Source organism: Galleria mellonella, unplaced genomic scaffold (assembly GCF_026898425.1).
Source record: "Galleria mellonella isolate WM207_F2 unplaced genomic scaffold, CSIRO_AGI_GalMel_v1 utg21, whole genome shotgun sequence".
NCBI classification, from domain to species: domain Eukaryota; kingdom Metazoa; phylum Arthropoda; class Insecta; order Lepidoptera; family Pyralidae; genus Galleria; species Galleria mellonella.
The window spans coordinates 3,874,182-3,893,963 of record NW_026442037.1 but is presented as its reverse complement, the minus strand read 5'-3'; the positions used below and the strand labels follow the sequence as shown (position 1 = coordinate 3,893,963).

At 33.0% G+C, this 19,782-nt stretch overlaps 1 protein-coding gene across 1 annotated transcript in view; it reads right to left on the bottom strand.

Annotated features, from left to right (window-relative positions):
- The window catches only part of LOC113516479 (uncharacterized), a 62,827-nt gene extending 43,602 nt beyond the window's left edge, over positions 1–19,225 (bottom strand). Inside the window, exon 1 of the mRNA XM_026900899.3 lies at positions 18,743–19,225. Within this exon, the coding sequence (XP_026756700.1) occupies positions 18,743–18,871 (129 nt within the window). The 5' untranslated portion in view covers positions 18,872–19,225. The remainder of the gene's footprint in view (positions 1–18,742) is intronic.
- Positions 19,226–19,782: the final 557 nt, after the last annotated feature.

Below are 19,782 nucleotides of genomic sequence, written 5' to 3'. Positions count from 1 at the left end.
CCAGTTTGGTTATTTTTTATTCGCAATATTGGGTAAAAATATTCTATTCAGATTTTCATTTCTTCAAAATTTCGTTTCGGAGAAATTAGATTTTTGGAGAAAAGCAAAATGGGTACGGCAATATTTGGACAATTTCTTTAAACAATTTTTATACGTATAAAAATATAAATAAATATAGTACTCGTAAAATATGAATGTAACTAACTGAACAGAGAATAGGATAACAGAAGAAGGAAGATAAATAAGCTAAAGGAAGATTTTTTTTGCTTTAATTTTGCGGCACATGGAAAAACGTAGTAAAAAACTATACAACTATATGATTTGTGTCAAAATCATATCGATTAGGAGAAAAAAAAACTTGACGTTTGGGTAAAAATCAAATTTCGCATCTGGCAACCCTAATTCAGGCCTTCCGTCCACACATCTAACTAGCGTCTAATCCCCTTAGTGGTCGCGTCGAGCTCAATCTGCTGTGAAGGTAGGCCTGTGTGGAACTTCACGGATTTACCAGAGGGAGACATTGTACAAAAGTCGTTTGCTTGGGTACCTCTGTCCCATTCGTGTTTCTACCGTGAAGCAGTTGTGTTTGCATGGCTGTGTTTCGGTTTGAAGGGTGGGATATGGCGTGAATTTACAGGGTACAGAGGAATAACATCTGAGTCCTCAGGAATGTCAACGCATTGGGGGTATCATGGGTGAAACAGTATACTCTGTTATGTCCATGGTACTACTCCTGTCTATAGGCGACGGTTACTACTTTCCATCAGGTGGGTCGTCAGCTTGTTTGCCATTCTGAGTTGTATAAAAAAAAAAAAAAAAAAAAAAAAAAAAAAAAAAAAAAAAAAAAAAATTTACATTGACATATTCAATTACTGATTACCCGCAAATCATGGTACTTACATGACAGCTTTTACCAATAAAATAAAATAAAATAGCAACACAGTGTCGTGCTATTCCTTCACTAAAACCATTCAAAAACTAATACTGCTAGTCGTACAGGTGTTCATAGACTACAGTGACTGTTTACCATCAGACAGGCTGTATGCTAATTTGTCACCGTGGTATAAAAAAAGCAATGATCGATGAGTATTAAAATTATAAACGACTAGTGACCCAGTCCGACTTCGCATGAGTAGGTAAAATTTTTTAATATAATACATAATGTATGTTACTCACGTAAAATGTGACTTTCTATAGCAGAAGGAAGTTTTGAAATTGGTTAATTAGTTTTTGAGTTAATCCATTACAAATAAAAAACAACAAACAAACAATCAAATCTTTACTCTTTAAAATATTAGTACAAATTATTGCAGTTTTTATTGCTCAAACTGATTTAGACGTAATGGAATCGTGATTAAATAAAAATCACAACAAATGGATCTCAAACGGTATAAAAGTAGTAACTACTTGATGTCTATTCGATATTATATTAAATTCATTCACTTCGATTACGTCAAAAATGAATCGAGTTTGTGCAATCCAATCTCTAGATATCTATCTACATCTATTATATTACATATATAATATATCTATTATATGTTTAAAACAAACTAACGCGTTTTATTCTAAAAAAAAATCTATTTCCTGAGTTTTTTGCTATAATTCACTATAACTATCTTGATATTTTCTCTTCCCTATACTCGTATTTGACAAAGAGAAATATTAATGAATAAATCACATGCGTACCTAACATAACACTGTTTCGCAAATTAATCAAAAAGTACGCTATATAAGCAGCAAGGCAGGGATTTATTAGTTCTTATTATTAAAATCGTGTACTGAATTAATAATTGGATGGATTGATTGGCTGGCGAGGCGCGTACGACGACGTGCGGTACCGGGCGTGACTTTGAATTGTGATTGCTATAAGTTAACGGATAGCAGGAAGCTAAAAGCTTTTATGTATGTAATTATAAGTTAAAAAGGTAACAAAATTCATCATTAGTATCTTTAATATATGCTACTTGGAATAGCAAACAAACTTATGGATAGTAAGTACTATGTTGACCATAAGAATGTAACTTAAAACCAATGTTGCATCATATGTTCTATACCAGAGAAGGAATATGCATGTATTATATGTGCATACCCTGTAATTTTACTGTTATGCGTCTTATAAAGAGAAAGATAGTTATACAAGGACAGCAACTTAACGGCAGTAACATGCAGAGAACAATCCCCTCTGATAAAGGGAATTTATAGGTAATACATGTAAAGTACATACATTTGAGAAGGATCAAATAGAACGACAGAAAATAAAATATCGTGTTTTATTCTAAGTGATAAATATTAAAAACTTAAATAGAACAAAATCTATAGTAAAACAGATATGATTCATAAACTAAGGAAAAATAAATCTTCGTAAATAATTGATTAAAAGAATAAAAATAAAATACAAAACAACACCATGTCAAAGTTACAAAGTCGTATTTAAAGATGCAAAATTATGCAAAAAACAACATGAAAATCAAGAACGAAGACAAACGTCCTCCTCGTATACCTTTAATTAAAATAAAACCCCTAATAATTTATGCACTGTTGCGTAAAGGTGCGCTGCAACAATAAGAATACTCCATTCCTACGTTGACGTCACACGAACTCGTGAGGATGCCTCCTCCGGAAAAAACAAAATCCTTTTTAATTTAAAATGGAGAGACAATGAGCAAACACAGATGGCGGAATGCAAAAGGAACGAGGAGAAAGCCACAACAGCGTTAGCCTCGGTAGCCGTACAACGGAGTAATTTATATGGTAACAAAGTGTCAGGGATAAAAGAATTGTCACGTCACGTGCGATAAACGAGAGCCAAGGAGGAATGGCCATTGGACGATCGGAAAAGCTTTTATTTAGTGTGCAGATAAGTAGGAGGGAGACGGCGAACGTCTGACGCAGCGATGGTTTGGATACCTCTTACGAGATCAGATAAGCTAAGCTTCCAAGCATAAGCTTTTATGGCGTATTATTGTGGATTATTGCCCGCTATAAATACGGTGAATCTTTTATTACAATCACCATAAACCTCTTTATTCAATCTTTGGATAATATTTCCTGCAACTAATTAATGATCATTAAAAGTCACAGATATTGTTCGCATAAAATTAACTGAATAAAACAAAGATAAATAGGCAAAGATTTTGTTGCAGAAATTGTACTGAACAAATACTAGTAGAGTCTAATACCTTCGACTATTTAAACTGAGAACTATTCTTGCCAATTAACGGTAAGCAATCCACATTATCTCTAAGCTGGTATCTATAAAATTCAATACAGACAGCTCACTTAACAGTGCGCTTTGGTGCCTTCGAATAAATACGTCCGTTAACACGATTCATGGCCAAAACAACGATATTTAGGAGTCAATTAAGAATAAACACGTTGGAACTCCAGCGCGTCTCGCGTAAAACGTAGCTAATAGCCGTTTAGAAGGTACGGTGGAACAGCGGGAGATCATGTTGAGGAACCTGTGGCATTCGCCGTCATTCGCGCTGCGGGCGTCGCGGACCTCGGGCGTGTTTACGACACTTCAGCTGTTCTTATTGATTGAATTCACCACAAATTAAAAAAGTTTATTGCCTCGTACCGTGAACTGGAAACTTTGTCGACCTCCAATAAAAATTATAATTCACGTTGCTATTAAATATTACGGAGTCTGCGAGTGGGTAATTCATATTTTGTAGAGGCACAACACTTACTTAGTCGTCAGGAATGGCGACGCATGAAGGATATCAGGGTATCATGGGCGACATAGTAGACTCTGTTATGTCCATAAGTCATGTTTATAGGTGACTGTTACTACATTCCATTAGGTGGGCTGTCAGATTGTTTGCACTTTTAAGTTGCTTAAAAAATATTTCTCTCGTATAATTAATGATAATGAAAATTTAATGAATGATAACAATTTATAATCTACACAAGGAACAACTCCATATAATAAAAAATCGGACAATTGAGTAAAATTATTTAAGGCGTGTATAACGTGTAACAAATATCGACATATCAAATGGGACAAGTAATTTGATCTTGTTATTGGAAAACCGAACAATGGGAATGAATGTGGCGAATTCCTAAAAGCACACAATAGTCACCATTGTGTAAGATGACACGTTTATACGACTTACGAAGCCTTACACGGCGAAGGTGTCTTCAACGATGCAAGCGATACGTTAAATCTGTTGCAATTAGACAAGAAATGAACCTCGTGACGAGAATAAAGGTGATAAATTTAAACAAATGCTGCTGTAACATTCACAGTAGATATAACAGTCGTCTCGTAAACTTGACGAGATTCAAAAGACGTGTCAGATCGTGAGGCCGGAGTCCCCTCAAAGCGAGCGACGGGCACGTCAATTTGTTTACGAATTACGCATAAATTCGTCTCAGAAGAGGAGACAGGCATCTCGTGCGGCGATCGCTGTTGCGACATTTCAATAAAATTTACGATTCTGACTTAAATGGCGTGTCCGACGAACAAAAAAATCTTCCGACATATCCCCCTTTTTATTTTAGACGTTGTACACTTTGAGTTCGTTAAAATATCTCGGCCAATAATAAAACTGTCTTTTCACTGTAATATACTTATAAATATGGCAATGTAATTGATATTACACGAATTTTACATGGGACATTAATTTTTATGTTCATCGGATTTCTCGATAAAATCAGAAATGTATTTTAATACTATATGTTATAAATATTAATAATTAATTCAATACATTTACAAGTTCTATATATGTTAGGTATGTCTTACTCTACGCCTCTTATTGTATTAAAGATAGTGAGATATAGTTTCTTATTATAATAAGCTCACGCCTTTCTCAATTGAGGATAAGCAGAAGGCTTATAATCCGACATTACTGTATCTCCATGTGATTTATTATCTGAATTAGTATGCACGTATATATAATTAACAAGCCTGAAAATCAAGCACATTTTTTAGTACGAACATTATTAAGAAATCTAAACTGAAATAACCTTCTTTTTTTTTAAACCTATTATTATTATGACAATTAGAAATTGTAAACCAGTTGATATCAAATAAAGATGCTGAAGATACTTTTAATAAAAATCGGCAGTTGAATAGTTTACTGTTATTTTTTCTTTTTTTTATATACAACTTAGAATGGCAAACAAGCTGACGGCCCACCTGATGGAAAGTGGTAACCGTCGCCTATAGACATGAGCAGTACCATGGACATAACAGAGTATACTGTTTCGCCCATGATACCCCCATGCGTTGCCATTCCTGAGGACTCAGGTGTTATTCCTCTGTACCCAGTAAATTCACGCCATATCCCACCCTTCAAACCGAAACACAGTATTTATAATAGTTCAAATTATTATACTAAATTCAAATAATTCCGAAATATTGTATGTTGTATTAGCCGTTAACTATAAGGGGGAATTTTGCCTGTAGTTGCCACGCTTGGCAGGTGGGTTAACAACCGCACTTAGGTTTTAGGGATATTTTAAGAAGAACGCTGCTGCCCATCTCTCGTCCTCCTTTAGTCACCCCTTACGGCACCCACGGGAAGGAAAGAGGTGACCTATTCTATACCGAAACTTACACAGCAAAATACCGAAATGATCGCTTTTAATCAAAACATATCTCAAATTAAATCTACTTAATTGATGTGACATAATAAGACATCTGCAAGTAACAGACAAGCGCAAGGCTTCGATATGTAAATAGAATAAAACAATATTATTTTAGAGGATTCCAAAATTAGCGTGTACAATGTCGGCGGAATGCACGCACCGCCGATCTCTGTTATTGGCCATGACAGCTCGGTTGTATGAGACAGATCGCCTTGTGCCCTGCTCCCCATCGTTTCAGTATTTTTGAACGCCAGCCCTGTCAAACAATCGTTCATGTTTACTCAGATGCGTCGAAACTTTAAAATTAGACTTGATTTAGTGCGCGATTTGTTATAATTTATTGTGGTGCAAACAAAATTTCTTTAAGAACCAAAAGATTTGATATTTCATCTTCAATAAGATACAACCGGACAAATTGGATAAAAAACTATTCCGAATTTAGTAAGCGAATGGATCAATGACCTTTAGTTCCTATTTGATATTTGTAGAAAGCAAGAATCAATAGTGACATACTACTTTAATTCTCTGATAGATAAATCTTATATTATTGTAGTCTTGAGGGCAAGCTAAACTCTACAAATCATTCTTAAAGTAACTAGCGTCACACCGCAGCTTTACACGTTTTCTTTTGTTAATAAAATACAGCCCACGTCACCGGCTTATAATATAGCTTTCTACAGGTAAAAAATTATTTTAAAATTTTTTTTTTTTGAGTTTATCCATTCCAAATTAAAAGTCAAATCTTTTCTTTATATATATTCGTTTAGATATCATTCTAGATTTTTTTTCTTGCAGCCCTTATACAATATTATTTGGGTTATATTTTACGTCCATTATTGTAGTAAAGTCATCATGCACACTTTTTTGCTCCGGTCAATATCATCCTATATACAGTCACACTAAGTTCTTCACCACTATCTCTATTCTACAATTGTTATTTATACTACTACTTAATAATCTTTTAGAATAAGTCCACCCTATCACAACATTTATAAATAGATTATTTTATATGTAACTTACAAGTGCAATAAAGAATATATATATTTTACGTCCATTATTATAGTAATGTCATCATGCACACTTTTTTGCTCCGGTCAATATCATCCTTTATACAGTCACACTAAGTTCTTCACCACTATCTCTATTCTACAATTGTTATTTATACCACTACAATAATGTTTAAAATACATTAATACTTAATAAAGTAATTAAAACAAAATTGCTATTAGTAAATAACAAAAAAAAAACTGTATTTTATTTTTAATTGGATACGTTAATTTATTACACCTAAAGTAATTAAAACATCTCCTAATCCTAACTGCGGTTGTCAATATGCCTGTTAAGCATGGCTACTATTGCCAAAACTCCCCAAGTCTTATGTTTAGCAGTGGACAGTGAAAAACTGATATGATGGTGATGATGATGATGATATATCTTGAACTGTTGAATCACATAAGAATACTATTACTAGTTCTTATAATACACAAGTATATGCATTACAATTTACTACTATAGACAAATATGATTAGACTGTGTTCCATGAAAGAAACAACTTTAATTATGGCAAAATAAAATTGTTTATTTTTTTTTAAATTAAACAACTGAACTAAATTTAATGAATGAATGAATGAGTATACTTTATTTGCATTATACAATATAGGGGGAAAACAACACAATTAATAAATATAACGATACAATTGTATAAGTACAGTAAGGCGGTCTTATTGCTGAGAGCTTCTTGATATGAGATCTATGGGACCAATATGTAAATAATTAAAAGATAAAAAGAAGAACTTACCAAATCGGTTTACAACTGACGAAGTTATGAAGTAACAAAGGTAAAGAAAAAATACAATTGTGTTAATAATCTCCTTCCTTTTGAAGTTGGTTGAAAATGAAAGATATCCAATATAAAAATTTCACTACACCAAACCACTGCAACTAAAATTAAATTTACTCCGTGGGTTATTCTATAAAAATACAAAACTTAACGACTATCGGAGTTTTACATAAAAAACTATATAGAAAGGCATATTTCATTAATTTTTTTTTCCAGTAAAACAACGGGGTGTCCCGTGTTTGTGTGAGACGACTGCCAACGGCGTGGGCTTCGTCTCTAACGATGATAGTTTCACACTTTAAGTGGTAGTGGTAGCCAACTGGTGATAAATATTCTACTTGTACTATTTTTAACTTCTCGAGGGTAAGTTTTAAGTTAATTTAGAGAATAAATAAAACCTTGTCAGTGCTATTTTAAGTGTTAGAGAAACTGGAATATTGAATTACAAAGATTTATACTTGAATCGATATATAAAAATTGTAAAAACATTTTCGTTAACTGTGAAATAAAGTATTAAAACGTAAATATTGAATTCAAATAAAAATAATAGTTGTTTACTGGTTTTCTTGCTGGCTACTTATTGAAACAGTCAACAATAGGAACAAAAGAATAACTGTTGACGGACAAAAACTAGATCAAGACAAGATATTTAACAGACACGTATTTTGACAACAAATTTGCTTTTTTTACTTAATTTTCAAATTCTTGACGATCCAATAAACAGTAGCCTAATTTTAAATTTAGTTTAATTAATCTTGAAACCTATATCGATAATAAATTTAAAAATAAATAACAAAATACTACTCGATGTGTTTAATAATATAATTTATTTATTAACAGCACATTTTGTTCCTACACTCCGAATATCGCACGACGAAAGCTGTAGTACTGAATAATTTATAAGAACTGTCTACTCTTGTAGAACAATTCATTCGGAATTCTTCCTCAGTGTTTGAATTTATAATTTTTATTTCTAAGAATGTTTTAGGTCCTCAATAATTCATTATAGTGGCATAATAAATAATATCTTTTACATCTGTGACATACTTTTCCCTTGTATCGACACCTTTAGGAATTTTGATCGTCACATTATAGATTTAAGCTCTAGATAGACGGAGGTATCCCCATCAATTTGGTACAAAATATTTGTTGAGATCCAAAGATTTTTTTTTATACGCTCCAAGAGATTAATGCCGAGATAAAGAGATTTGGGGTGGTTCAAACGGAATGGAATTTTTGAATTGGGGACACGATAAATTTTGACACCTTTGTTTGTTCGTAAAAACAAAACGCTCCAGATGATTTGTGTTGTTTCGTTTTTGTATTGACCCTTTCGTAACATAAAAACTGTTTATATTATCTCTTAAAGGAATAAATGGTCCCAGTGCAGTTTTTGTCGATTTCATTAAACGTATAATTCCCCTTTTTTACCGCACTTTCTTAATTACTGTCTTATAACTTTTATTTCGTTTTACCCAATCGCAAGTCAACATGTGGTCGGTAATAATGAAATGCTCAAGCATGTGGTGTATCTTCGAAACACATTGTAGAGAATGACAATTATCCCCGTTTTTGTTTCTTCCCCCACCCTTGCGCACTAGCATCGCGAAGCTTGGCCCCGCCTACTGCGGGCATCGTTCTTTGCTTTGTTCAACAATCATCAATGCATGACGAACTTTGATCTATGTACTACATTATATCATAGTTCGTCTCCCACTTTATTAAAGTACGTACATGAATTATATTTAAGGAAAAATAATATGAGGCGTCTTAATTAAGACTATCAGAGGCCAAAACAATATTTTTTTGAAATGTTATCTGCAATAACAGCTTGTCTGTCTGAATGTTTGTTTCGGGATCACGCAAAAACTATTTGTTTTAGCTTGATACACCAACTATTAGTTTATTTCGTTGATCTTTGTATGGTTCATACATCACTGCTGCTGATAAGATATTGTAAATAAAAGACGATACTGACGTAAAATAACAGATTTTAAAATTTAAAGTTAGAATATGATGCGGCTAACATATCCTTATAAGATAAAAACCTTCAAATAAAAAAAATATAACGTTGATAACTATTATGCTAATGAGGTATAAGTACACGGGCGCGATGACTTTATTACATGAACTAATTTTATTAAGAATATTATAAATTAAATTAAAGAAAAATGCTAATCGGACAATATGTACGATTGTACGGTTATATACGGTACAACCTTTCTACTCCCAAAATACACGTTATCAAAATCATCGAAACACCTATCAAAAAGCTAGTATTCTAATAAGATTGCTATAATCCAATAATATTGATGAATTAAAATAGACTCCAGCATTATTACAATCTTGATGCAGGAGATAACATTACGTAATGTCCAAGTTACAATAATTTATTACTTGTGATCAATCAGATGATCAGATTAAATACTTAGGCTTGTATATTTGCGTATTTACTTTCACTGTTTTTCTTTCTATTGTTGTTTTATGATGAATATTTTACTTTCAAAGAGAGATGTTCCAAATATAATCACATAAATAGAAATGATCTTTATTGAAACAAACTGAATTAGAGGTATATTTTTCTAATCTTTTCTATGGTTCTATATCTTTATACGGAATCGTGTCTTGTACTTAAATTTTAATCTTGTTAATGATATATCAAAAACTATAGAAGATAAAAGTAAACGGAAAGTTAAAAATATATATTTCAAACATTTTATAGAAGTTTAGAAGCGTCTGTGAACACCCGACGAAAGGGAGAGACGATCGGACTATGGGAGTCTCGAAATGAAATTTATGAGCATTAAAACTATCTCCATTTCATCGCAGCCTGTAGGGCTTAGACCGCATTATACCGGGACCAGCTGCCTCTAATCGAATCCCAATCAACTCAGAAACGATGTAAAATAGTTTACTGAAACATTAAATGCATAATCAAAACGGCCGCTTGCGCTCAAAACTATTAACAGTGATAAACCGTTTCATAACTTAAAATGTTTACAACCTCAAGAATCGTTCAGTGTGGCTTTATTCTTTGTTTATGGCAACAGTAATGAAGTAGAAAGCATAAAGATAACGAATGTGGACAATAATGCTGCTATTTCAATTTCATGATATGTTTATACGAGTTCTTTTTTCTATTTGCATAAAAAAATCGTTTAAAATTTTCGAGCCTGTATGAGAATAAAGTAAACAAAGCGTGTATTCGGCTGATTGATTGTAAACATAGATAAGGGAAGCGAGCTATTAATTTCTTATTTACGAAACTCAGAATAACGTAGGTGTCTATAGAAAAAGAGAACGGTCGACGTCAAAATTGGATGGCGACACAATGGTGGCTCGAGGATTAAAAGCGAACCGATGTAGCAGTAGCGGACACATCATTTATCAGAACACAAGATGCTCTTCCGCGCGCTTTAACTGCGCCTTCGAGCCTCACAAAAATATATTTTCCTCTAACCAAGTAACAAGACATTCCTTTTTATATTTCCAATTAAATTTACCGTACGATCAATAAAAAAAATATAGTGTGCACACACATTTTTTGCTGTTGTAGATTTTAAAGCGTGTTCGAGTATAACAAATCACATGTAATATAAAAGTATTAACTTTATTTCTAACGTCCATATTAATTTTGTCCTCGTGAGATTTATTGATAGATTAATCACAATTAATACTAGTACCTAATAACATCAATATAAATTGAAATTAATGTTCGTCCAATTTGTTGTTTTATGAAATTGTATTTTAAAAGACAACATTATAAAATTTTATGAGTTCGTTGAACTGATTTGAAATATTATCAATGAGTTTATCGATATTAGTATTCTTGTCTTGGAATCCTGACAGTGTCCACATTTCAGTTTGGTTTAGCCTCAATCGTGCTTTATCGTTAGATTGCGTGACAACGGTCCCTATATCAAGCCCAGCTAACGGTATATCATGTAATTTCTGGTAACGATGTGTTTCTTTTATTAGATATCTTGGCACTATAAGCAATTATGATGACATTATTTGTTGTAAAATATTGTTTAATCTTTGTTCTTGACCAAATATTTTAAAATGACTCCGTCGTAAATTACCGTGTGGTGTGGCCTTGTCATTTAAATATATTCTATATATTGTAATAAAAATATAAGCTTCACCTATCAGTACAATGCTTAGATTTACGAGAAAAAGTATGGAAAACTAAGAACATGAAATATATTTATGATTTAAATAAAGTTACTTATCAATACCAACATCTAATACTTTCGGTTTAGTTAGTGATAATAACCTGTTATCCGGTGGCATTGATTACCGTATTGAGGTTATAACTGACAATATTTTATTTTCATCTTATTTACCAGAGAGAGACTTTGTACAAAAGTCGATTGCTTGGGTACCTCTGTCCCACTCGTGTTTCAACCGTGAAGCAGTTGTGTTTGCATGGCTGTGTTTCGGTTTGAAGGGTGGGATATGGCGTGAATTTATTGGGTACAGAGGAATAACACCTGAGTCCTCAGGAATGGCAACGCATGGGGGGTATCATGAACGAAACAGTATACTCTGTTATGTCCATGGTACTGCTCATGTCTAAAGGCGACGGTTACCACTTTCCATCAGGTGGGCCATCAGCTTGTTTGCCATTTTAAGTTGTATAAAAAAAAAAATTAAAATATCTAGTAATTTTTAATTTATGAAATTGTCTAAACTTATTCCTAAAATGTATTTTTAAATAAATTTATTACAAACAACACAATCCCGAAGCGAACACGCTGGTGTAAAGCGCAATACCTTTGCGTACCAGCATATATTTTGTTATACCGATACGAATCAAGTTGTTATAAGAAACCCATAACTTCACACCAAAGCCGATTGGAACAGCTTATTGCCACCAAACAAATAAATTTCTACAACCTTATCAGAAATCTTAAAGAAACCCGAAACCGTGAACATGCACGTTGAGCATACGGTGTTAACTATTCATTCTGTGTCACTTGGGAATATATTGAACAAAAGACGGGCCCAGCATCCGAGTACACTATTTCTCACTACATCGGGGCGATGTAATCAGAGAAGACGACGTGTCGCGCTTATTTATGTATGAAAGGGGCGCGGGCGAGGGTGGGCCAAGGCTGGATACAAACAGAATAATATTGATGACAGTGCGCTGCGAGGGGTCATGAATCATTAATCGTGCCCTCTAGTCTACGGCTCTATTACGAATGCCTCGCCGGATAAGTCCCAGCGAGGTGAGCCTGCGAGCCTCTTGCTCTTTTCCTTCTTGCAACTCATACGCCGTGATTAAACAGGTGTGTACAATGAATATTCGCATTTCAGTCTAAGCTTTTTCTTATCCTATTTGAAACAGCAAACAAGCTGACAGCCAACTTATCAACTTTGAGAATATACTGTAGTGACTACCACACAGCTTGATGTGATTTCGTATCTTGTAATATTTGGTTTTTTTAAAATTCAAACTTACACACATTTAAGATAGCGAGTATAAGTTTAAAAGGTTATATACGAGACGAAAATTTTATAAGTGATTCACCAAATAATTGAAAAAAAAGCAGAGTTATGCAATAATGCCATTCATGATAATAATATATCTTTTACATTTCCTCGAATTGATTATACCTATAGCAAAGTAATAAAAATTGTGAGACATCCACCGTATCCAAAATGTCATTACAATATTTGAAAGAACAAAATTAAACCATATTTTCAATTATACCGACCGCCTCGAACATAGCGGCAAAAGAAACAAGCAATCATCTTAAACACAAAAAGCGAAGGCAATTTAAGTTAATTCAGTAAGCAGCAGACATGGCTACTTCCAAATGAACTCAAACGTAACAAAAACGAAAACAAACCGTGGACAAAAACGCAGGTCATTTCGGCGTGGACTTTCTTCTTGTTTATTTTTTTCTAAGCGCTTCTTGGCCTCGGGACGTGCATCCGAAACCTTGAAGTTTTTTTTTTCCACTTTTTCGACGGACAATTTTTATTCTACGTCTTGTGCATGGCTGAACAGCGATAAAATAATAATGCCCAGGTTGAAGCGAAAAGGGACCGTAAACGAAGGCCAGAGCGTTCCTAAACTTCTAATCGACATTTTTATTTTGCGATCAGCCGACCCAATTCTTTATGGTTTCTTTTTTGCAATATTTTAGGGCTCAAGGTCTATTCTGAACGGTTTTTGTTTTTGGAATGAATAACGCACCGTTTAAAATTTGCACAGTAATAAATGAAAAACTGTAAGTAATAGAAGTACGCAATTTTTTGTAACACTGCCAACAATCTGCTAATGGTTTCGCTAAAAATGTAAAAGTGTAACGGTATTTTTAAAATGATAAAAGGGCTATTGGTCATTTGCCCAATGTTTTAAGTGTAAAATGATGGATGCCCACTTTTTATGTATTCATGGGAATAGGTAATAAATTCGTACGACACAAATTACAGGTAAAATTATGATATGGTATACCAATATTTATATTCACATTATTTATTTGCTATAAAAATTTTGAACAACAGTTTTAAGTTTGATAAAACTTTGAATTGAACCCACAAATTCACATTATAATAATTAGTTTTATATATATGTAATACAGAATAAGAAAATAATATATTTGTCATACATAGTTAGTAATCACTACATTTAACATGTGGGTATGAACAGTTTACTCCTTATGATAATATTATGGGTTTAGAGAGTCTTAACCAAACTGCAATAGAATATTAAACGGCACATTATAACTGATTTAAACAAATAATTTAAAAAAACAACACAATTCAAATTCTAAAAGCATACCATAACAATTTTCTGAATGATAATACACACAGCTAGAAAGCGCTCAGAACAAATTCGTATAAAGGGGACACATAAAATTTACATGACAAGCCAACTTACATGCTTAATGTAGTCATAACCATATCTATATCTTGGCACTTAAGGTACTTTTTAAAATTCATCACGTGTACCGATGCCTGCGTCGAGGGAGGCACGCTTCCCACAAAAAAGCTATCAAAAAAGTTTAAAGAGAAACAGAAAAAGCACAAGGCAATACATTTAAAAAGGTCCATGTTCCTTACACAATAGACGTATAGTTTCTGGCGACAGAATGGTTACAAAGCGTCTGCATTTTTTTGGAAGTCAACCTAAATGAGGACTTTGAAATTAGTTGAATTTGTAAAATTTTAATAAGATTTACTGCTTCTATGTTATTTTTTTAAATTACTGTTGAAACAACCTGGCATATTTTATGAGTATTGAGAAATTTATATTCATGGAATAATAAGTGTGAGGCAAAACCCAAAACAAAGAATTGCACCTAAAATTAATTGTTACAATAAAAAACGCCCATATCCTCCGGCAATAATTTTGCTAGCACTTCAGAGTTTTTGCAGTGCAGTGGTTTAATAGTGATTTCATAATCTGTAATTATAGTCACATTAAAAAAGGTTGCTCACCTCCAGGTAGAAAATATCGATTATACCTGAACCTCGTCGTAATTTGGCGCATTTCCTCACGACATCCTAATGATGCGAACAAAGCAGCAGTCGATAACGGCTATCCTTCCGCCCCCCGAAACGTCACGCACATCCTCGTGAAAAAAGCTAATGCCTGACTCATTGTAATCATTGTCACAGGTAGAATCTACTAAAAAACGTTCAACGAAGAAAATGCATTAGCTAAATAACAAAATGCCAATGCGTGATCACACCATATGCTTCGCGGATTAAGAGCAGATGCCGATTTTGGAAATGTAGATGACGTGCATGATACGGGTGCTGGTTTTTATAATCTTTTACCTGAGAATGTAAACAGACGTATTGAATATTGGTAATAGAGGTCCCTTTAATTTGAATGCATTGTAAAATTTATATAAATAGTATAATAGTAAAAAAAAAAAATTAATAACAGTGAAATACACTATTATGAATATATTTCAAAAGTTGCATTATTCAAGAATTAGGTTTATAAAAGCAGAAGCTTATGAAATAATAATAATAATAGAGCCGACAAAGGGTACTTAATCTAATTAGTAGTTCAAGCAAAAGAAAACTTAAAGCAAAAACTTATACCTGGCCATTTGGCCCGTAGTCTAGTAGTAGGCTATATCTTTCTCTTATGAGAGACTTGTAGCTAAAAGTTAATGCGTTATTATGGTTATGGAATAAAAATCTATACTTTACATTTTTTATTATTATTTCAACATTTAAGAATACTATCATAAAGTACATTGTATTTTGTAATTCTATTGTATTTTAAAGTCTACAATTACTCGAAAATAAATCCAAACATACGTAAATAATATTTACTGTAGATGTGTAGTCGTATACAAAGGGCATTAATTTACTTCTACAAAAGCCTCGATTAAGGGAGTATTTCAAGTAATTTGATTTCACATGGTATATGGGAGCTCCGGCTGCCGATTTATGGTTCCATTGAAATGGTGCTTAAAGGATTTAAGTGGTTCATAAAGTTACTCAGCACTAATAACTGAAACGACTTTGTATTTAGCGTGAAAAGTGTCATATATATGAATACAAAAGACTCGATGTCACATTGGACAAAAATGTAGCTAATGGTTAAAATAATGATATATCAAATGCTACCATAAATCACAGTCTAATACAATGTAATGAATTCCTAAATTTCGGACTCAATCGTGTCTTTGTTTATACCAATATCAGACCAATAAATGGAGTTTAACATTTCGTTCGTCATACATCCTATCATAAAAGTCCAAAGGAACAATATTTTAACATTTTTAATATTTCCAAACGGTATGTATTATGTAATTTTAACATAAAATTTCTGTTTCGTTTGGCTCCGAAATTCGGAAAACATTTGATGGTATGCCCTCAGAACATACTGACTGCTATAAAACTTATGTCCTTTTTCAATTTTCATATTAATTATATGTTAAATTTGGAAGCCATTACCGTGCTTTTAAGAGGATAAGAGGAAAGAAACAATTTAATTTTACAATTTATGATATTAATTCCAAATGAGATAGTTACCGAAATAAATACCTTAACGAAACGTTATTGATCGTTGAAATAAATAAACGAATTTTATCAAACTTAATAGTACAAAACGTAATTTTTTTTTCCAAATTTTAAAACACTATAAAATCACTCACTTCAATCAAATATTAAGATGATTTAATAAACATAGAAAGAATACATTAAAAGAATCTACAAAACTGTATCCAATATCAATACTATACTCAATATGGATTTAAACTAAGAGAATTCATTACTAAACAATAATAATTTATTGTTTAATCCATAGCCGTAAGCTGAAACAAATAAGTTAATTCCAATTTAAAAGGGATAGCCGACACAAATTACATTTATGGGAATACAGACCGATGGCGATAACCCAACTGGTAACCTGCTCGATGGAAACAAATAAATAACCAGTTTAGATAAACTGCGTCTGTAAATATTGCTCAATATTAATGATCAATATATTTATTGTGGCATTTAATTTAACCCAATAGCTGGTGTTAGTACGAGTACGATTATGATAGTATAGAGGGAGACTTTGTACAAAAGTCGATTGCTTGGGTAACTCTGTACCATTCGTGTTTCAACCGTGAAGCAGTTGTGTTTGCATGGCTGTGTTTCGGTTTGAGTGGTGGGATATGGCGTTAATTTACTGGGTACAGAGAAATAACATGAGTCCTCAGGAATGGCAACGCATGGGGGGTATCATGGGCGAAACAGTATACTCTGTCGTGTCTATGATACTGCTAATGTCTATAGGCGACGGTTACTACTTTCCATCAGGTGGGCCGTCAGCTTATTTGCCATTCTAAGTTGTATAAAAAAAAATTAAAACAATATGCGCATTTTACTGTAGCATGACACGTATTGACACAATTATATCGTCAAAATTACCATGCACATAATAGGAAAGTGAACAGTTTGCAATCGTATAAAGATACGTTTAATTATACTACAATATATTGTGAAATTAAAGGTAGTGGAGTTTTATTAGTGTATCATTAATCTTTCGTATTAGCTAAACGACTAAAAGAATTTTAATAATAAAGGTACCTATTAAAGGCTTTATCTTGATAGCCTAAGTATTAGAGTAAATTTAATTGAAATATAAATGATGGACATTTCTGAAAACTTAATTCATATACTTGATAATCTGGTTACATCGACTCGTTTTAAGAATATTAATAAAATAACAATTTTTAACACTAAACTAACAAATATATAAATACAAATATATATATAAAACAAATACCTACAAATAACATTAAAAAGTTTATTTTATGGACATGAAATGAAACAAATATTTACAGATTATATTTTAGTTACAAAATCTATCCACTATATCAATTATACATTGAATGTCCAGTTGAGTTGGAATATGGGTTAAATTTTCGAGCGGGATCCAGTGATTGATTGGGGCACAAACGAACAAAGCACATTCATCCATTATTCCAATTCTGTATTTACGAACAATATTCGGGCTTTAATTACATCAGAGTTTACAATATTAATAGGCTTACCTTAATTCTATTCTAGATGTAGTTATTTGAACGAGATACAAATTAGATGATGGTTAACACGTGGGCGTCAGTTTGTATGGAAAGGGATGCTTTAAACTTGGGTTTACAAGACACGCCATGTTTGGTAAGACAAGCATCTCTTTTGCTATAATCATTCCAAGATAAGCCTTAAAAATATGAAACTTGAATACGTAAGTAGATGTCTTAGTAGTATCCGCTTTTGTATTTCTGCCTTCGTTCACTATTACTTGAAAAATTTCTTCTTACAATTTGTATTTGGTAACTTCGTTTCTAACTAACTTCTTTTGATGCTAGATTGTCATTAAAATTGACATTCAACCATCGTAATTGGTTTTGGCAATTACAAAAGTTTGGTCAAAATATCTTCGCAGTTTCCATTTAAGCCGAGAGTTCCAAGAACTGTCGCTTATTTTGTTTACAAGATCTTTGCGGATAATTTTCTTGTTTCCGAGTGAACTTATTTCGAACAATGTTTACACTGTTCAATACAGAATTGTAAATTTTCTTTATTTATAGTAGGCAACGTAATGAAATATTCATTTTTGTGTTGTGATTATATGATAGTACTTCATTATATCAATCGTATGACACTATTTAGTTACTAGGACCATATTTTTAACAACTGATTGTGTTTATAAATAATAAAAGCTGTTTACAGCAAAAATAATAGTATATTATTAATCTAATGAATATGGACTGGCTTAAATAATGATAGAGATTATCTGTAAAATATGAATGATAACACAGATGCGATATAGCTTACCTTTTGCAAACAAGTGGCTCTGCATTGTGCTACTCGCAATGGAGACGACACTTCCTCCTCTGCTGACACTCCAATCCACAATAAGATAGAAAATAGGGAAAAACTATACGATAACATTTTGGCACACATTTTCTTTGGTATTCCTGCTTCGATTTTGCAACTTTCGGTCAAAGCTCCTCGCTTATCATAATCGACACCCGAATCGTAGCAAAATATTGGTCATAATAACTTCTACGATTTTCAAACGGTCTTCACTTGCGTCACGTTAACATAATTCAATAGAAAAAAGTTTTTTCTACAATTCCAATAGCAGGTGATCCAAGATTCTTGAGACGGTGTAACATGTCTGTACAATATTATACGATAACACAAAACGAAGTCAGTATCGAAGGAATCACCATAAAAAAAAATCACAACTCGAATCGTTATCCGTAGAAAGATTTCCGAGAGCGACCCTGCCGTGAGCGCGGTCGAATGCGTACTAACTACCCCGCTTGAAGAAGCTCGATTCCTCTCCCCTCTGTTAGTTAATTTTTGTTTCCCTCTCACTCACCGCTCCCCTCTCTTTTCCACTCTCAGCGAAGCTTGCGTCCATGGCTACTACTACGTATGCCGCTCTCTGTCGCCTCTACTAGTGCATATATATTATTCCATCTCGTTTCATCTCGGGCGGTTTCACGTTGTTTTTCCTTGATGCAGTTTAACGGATGGGAATGTAGTGGTTATTGTTAGACAAAGACGGTGGTAGTAGAAATTTTAGGGTTGTTCAAAAGGGGTGACAAAGAATCGAGCTAATTCAGGGCTTGCGTTTTTATGGGAGCCCGGGCGGTAAAAAGTATCCCGCCTCTCTCGTTTGTACAACTTTATGATTCTCGCTTCGTGAAGCCATATTAATAATATTAATGGCAGCCACATCAACTATTTATAATGTGTTTTTTTTATAGTAAAAGGGTTTATGAATTTTTAATTTTATTATTGTTTATGTCGTAGTTTGCTCCATTTTGATTCAGTGTGTTCGGAATATCTTGTGATTTATATAA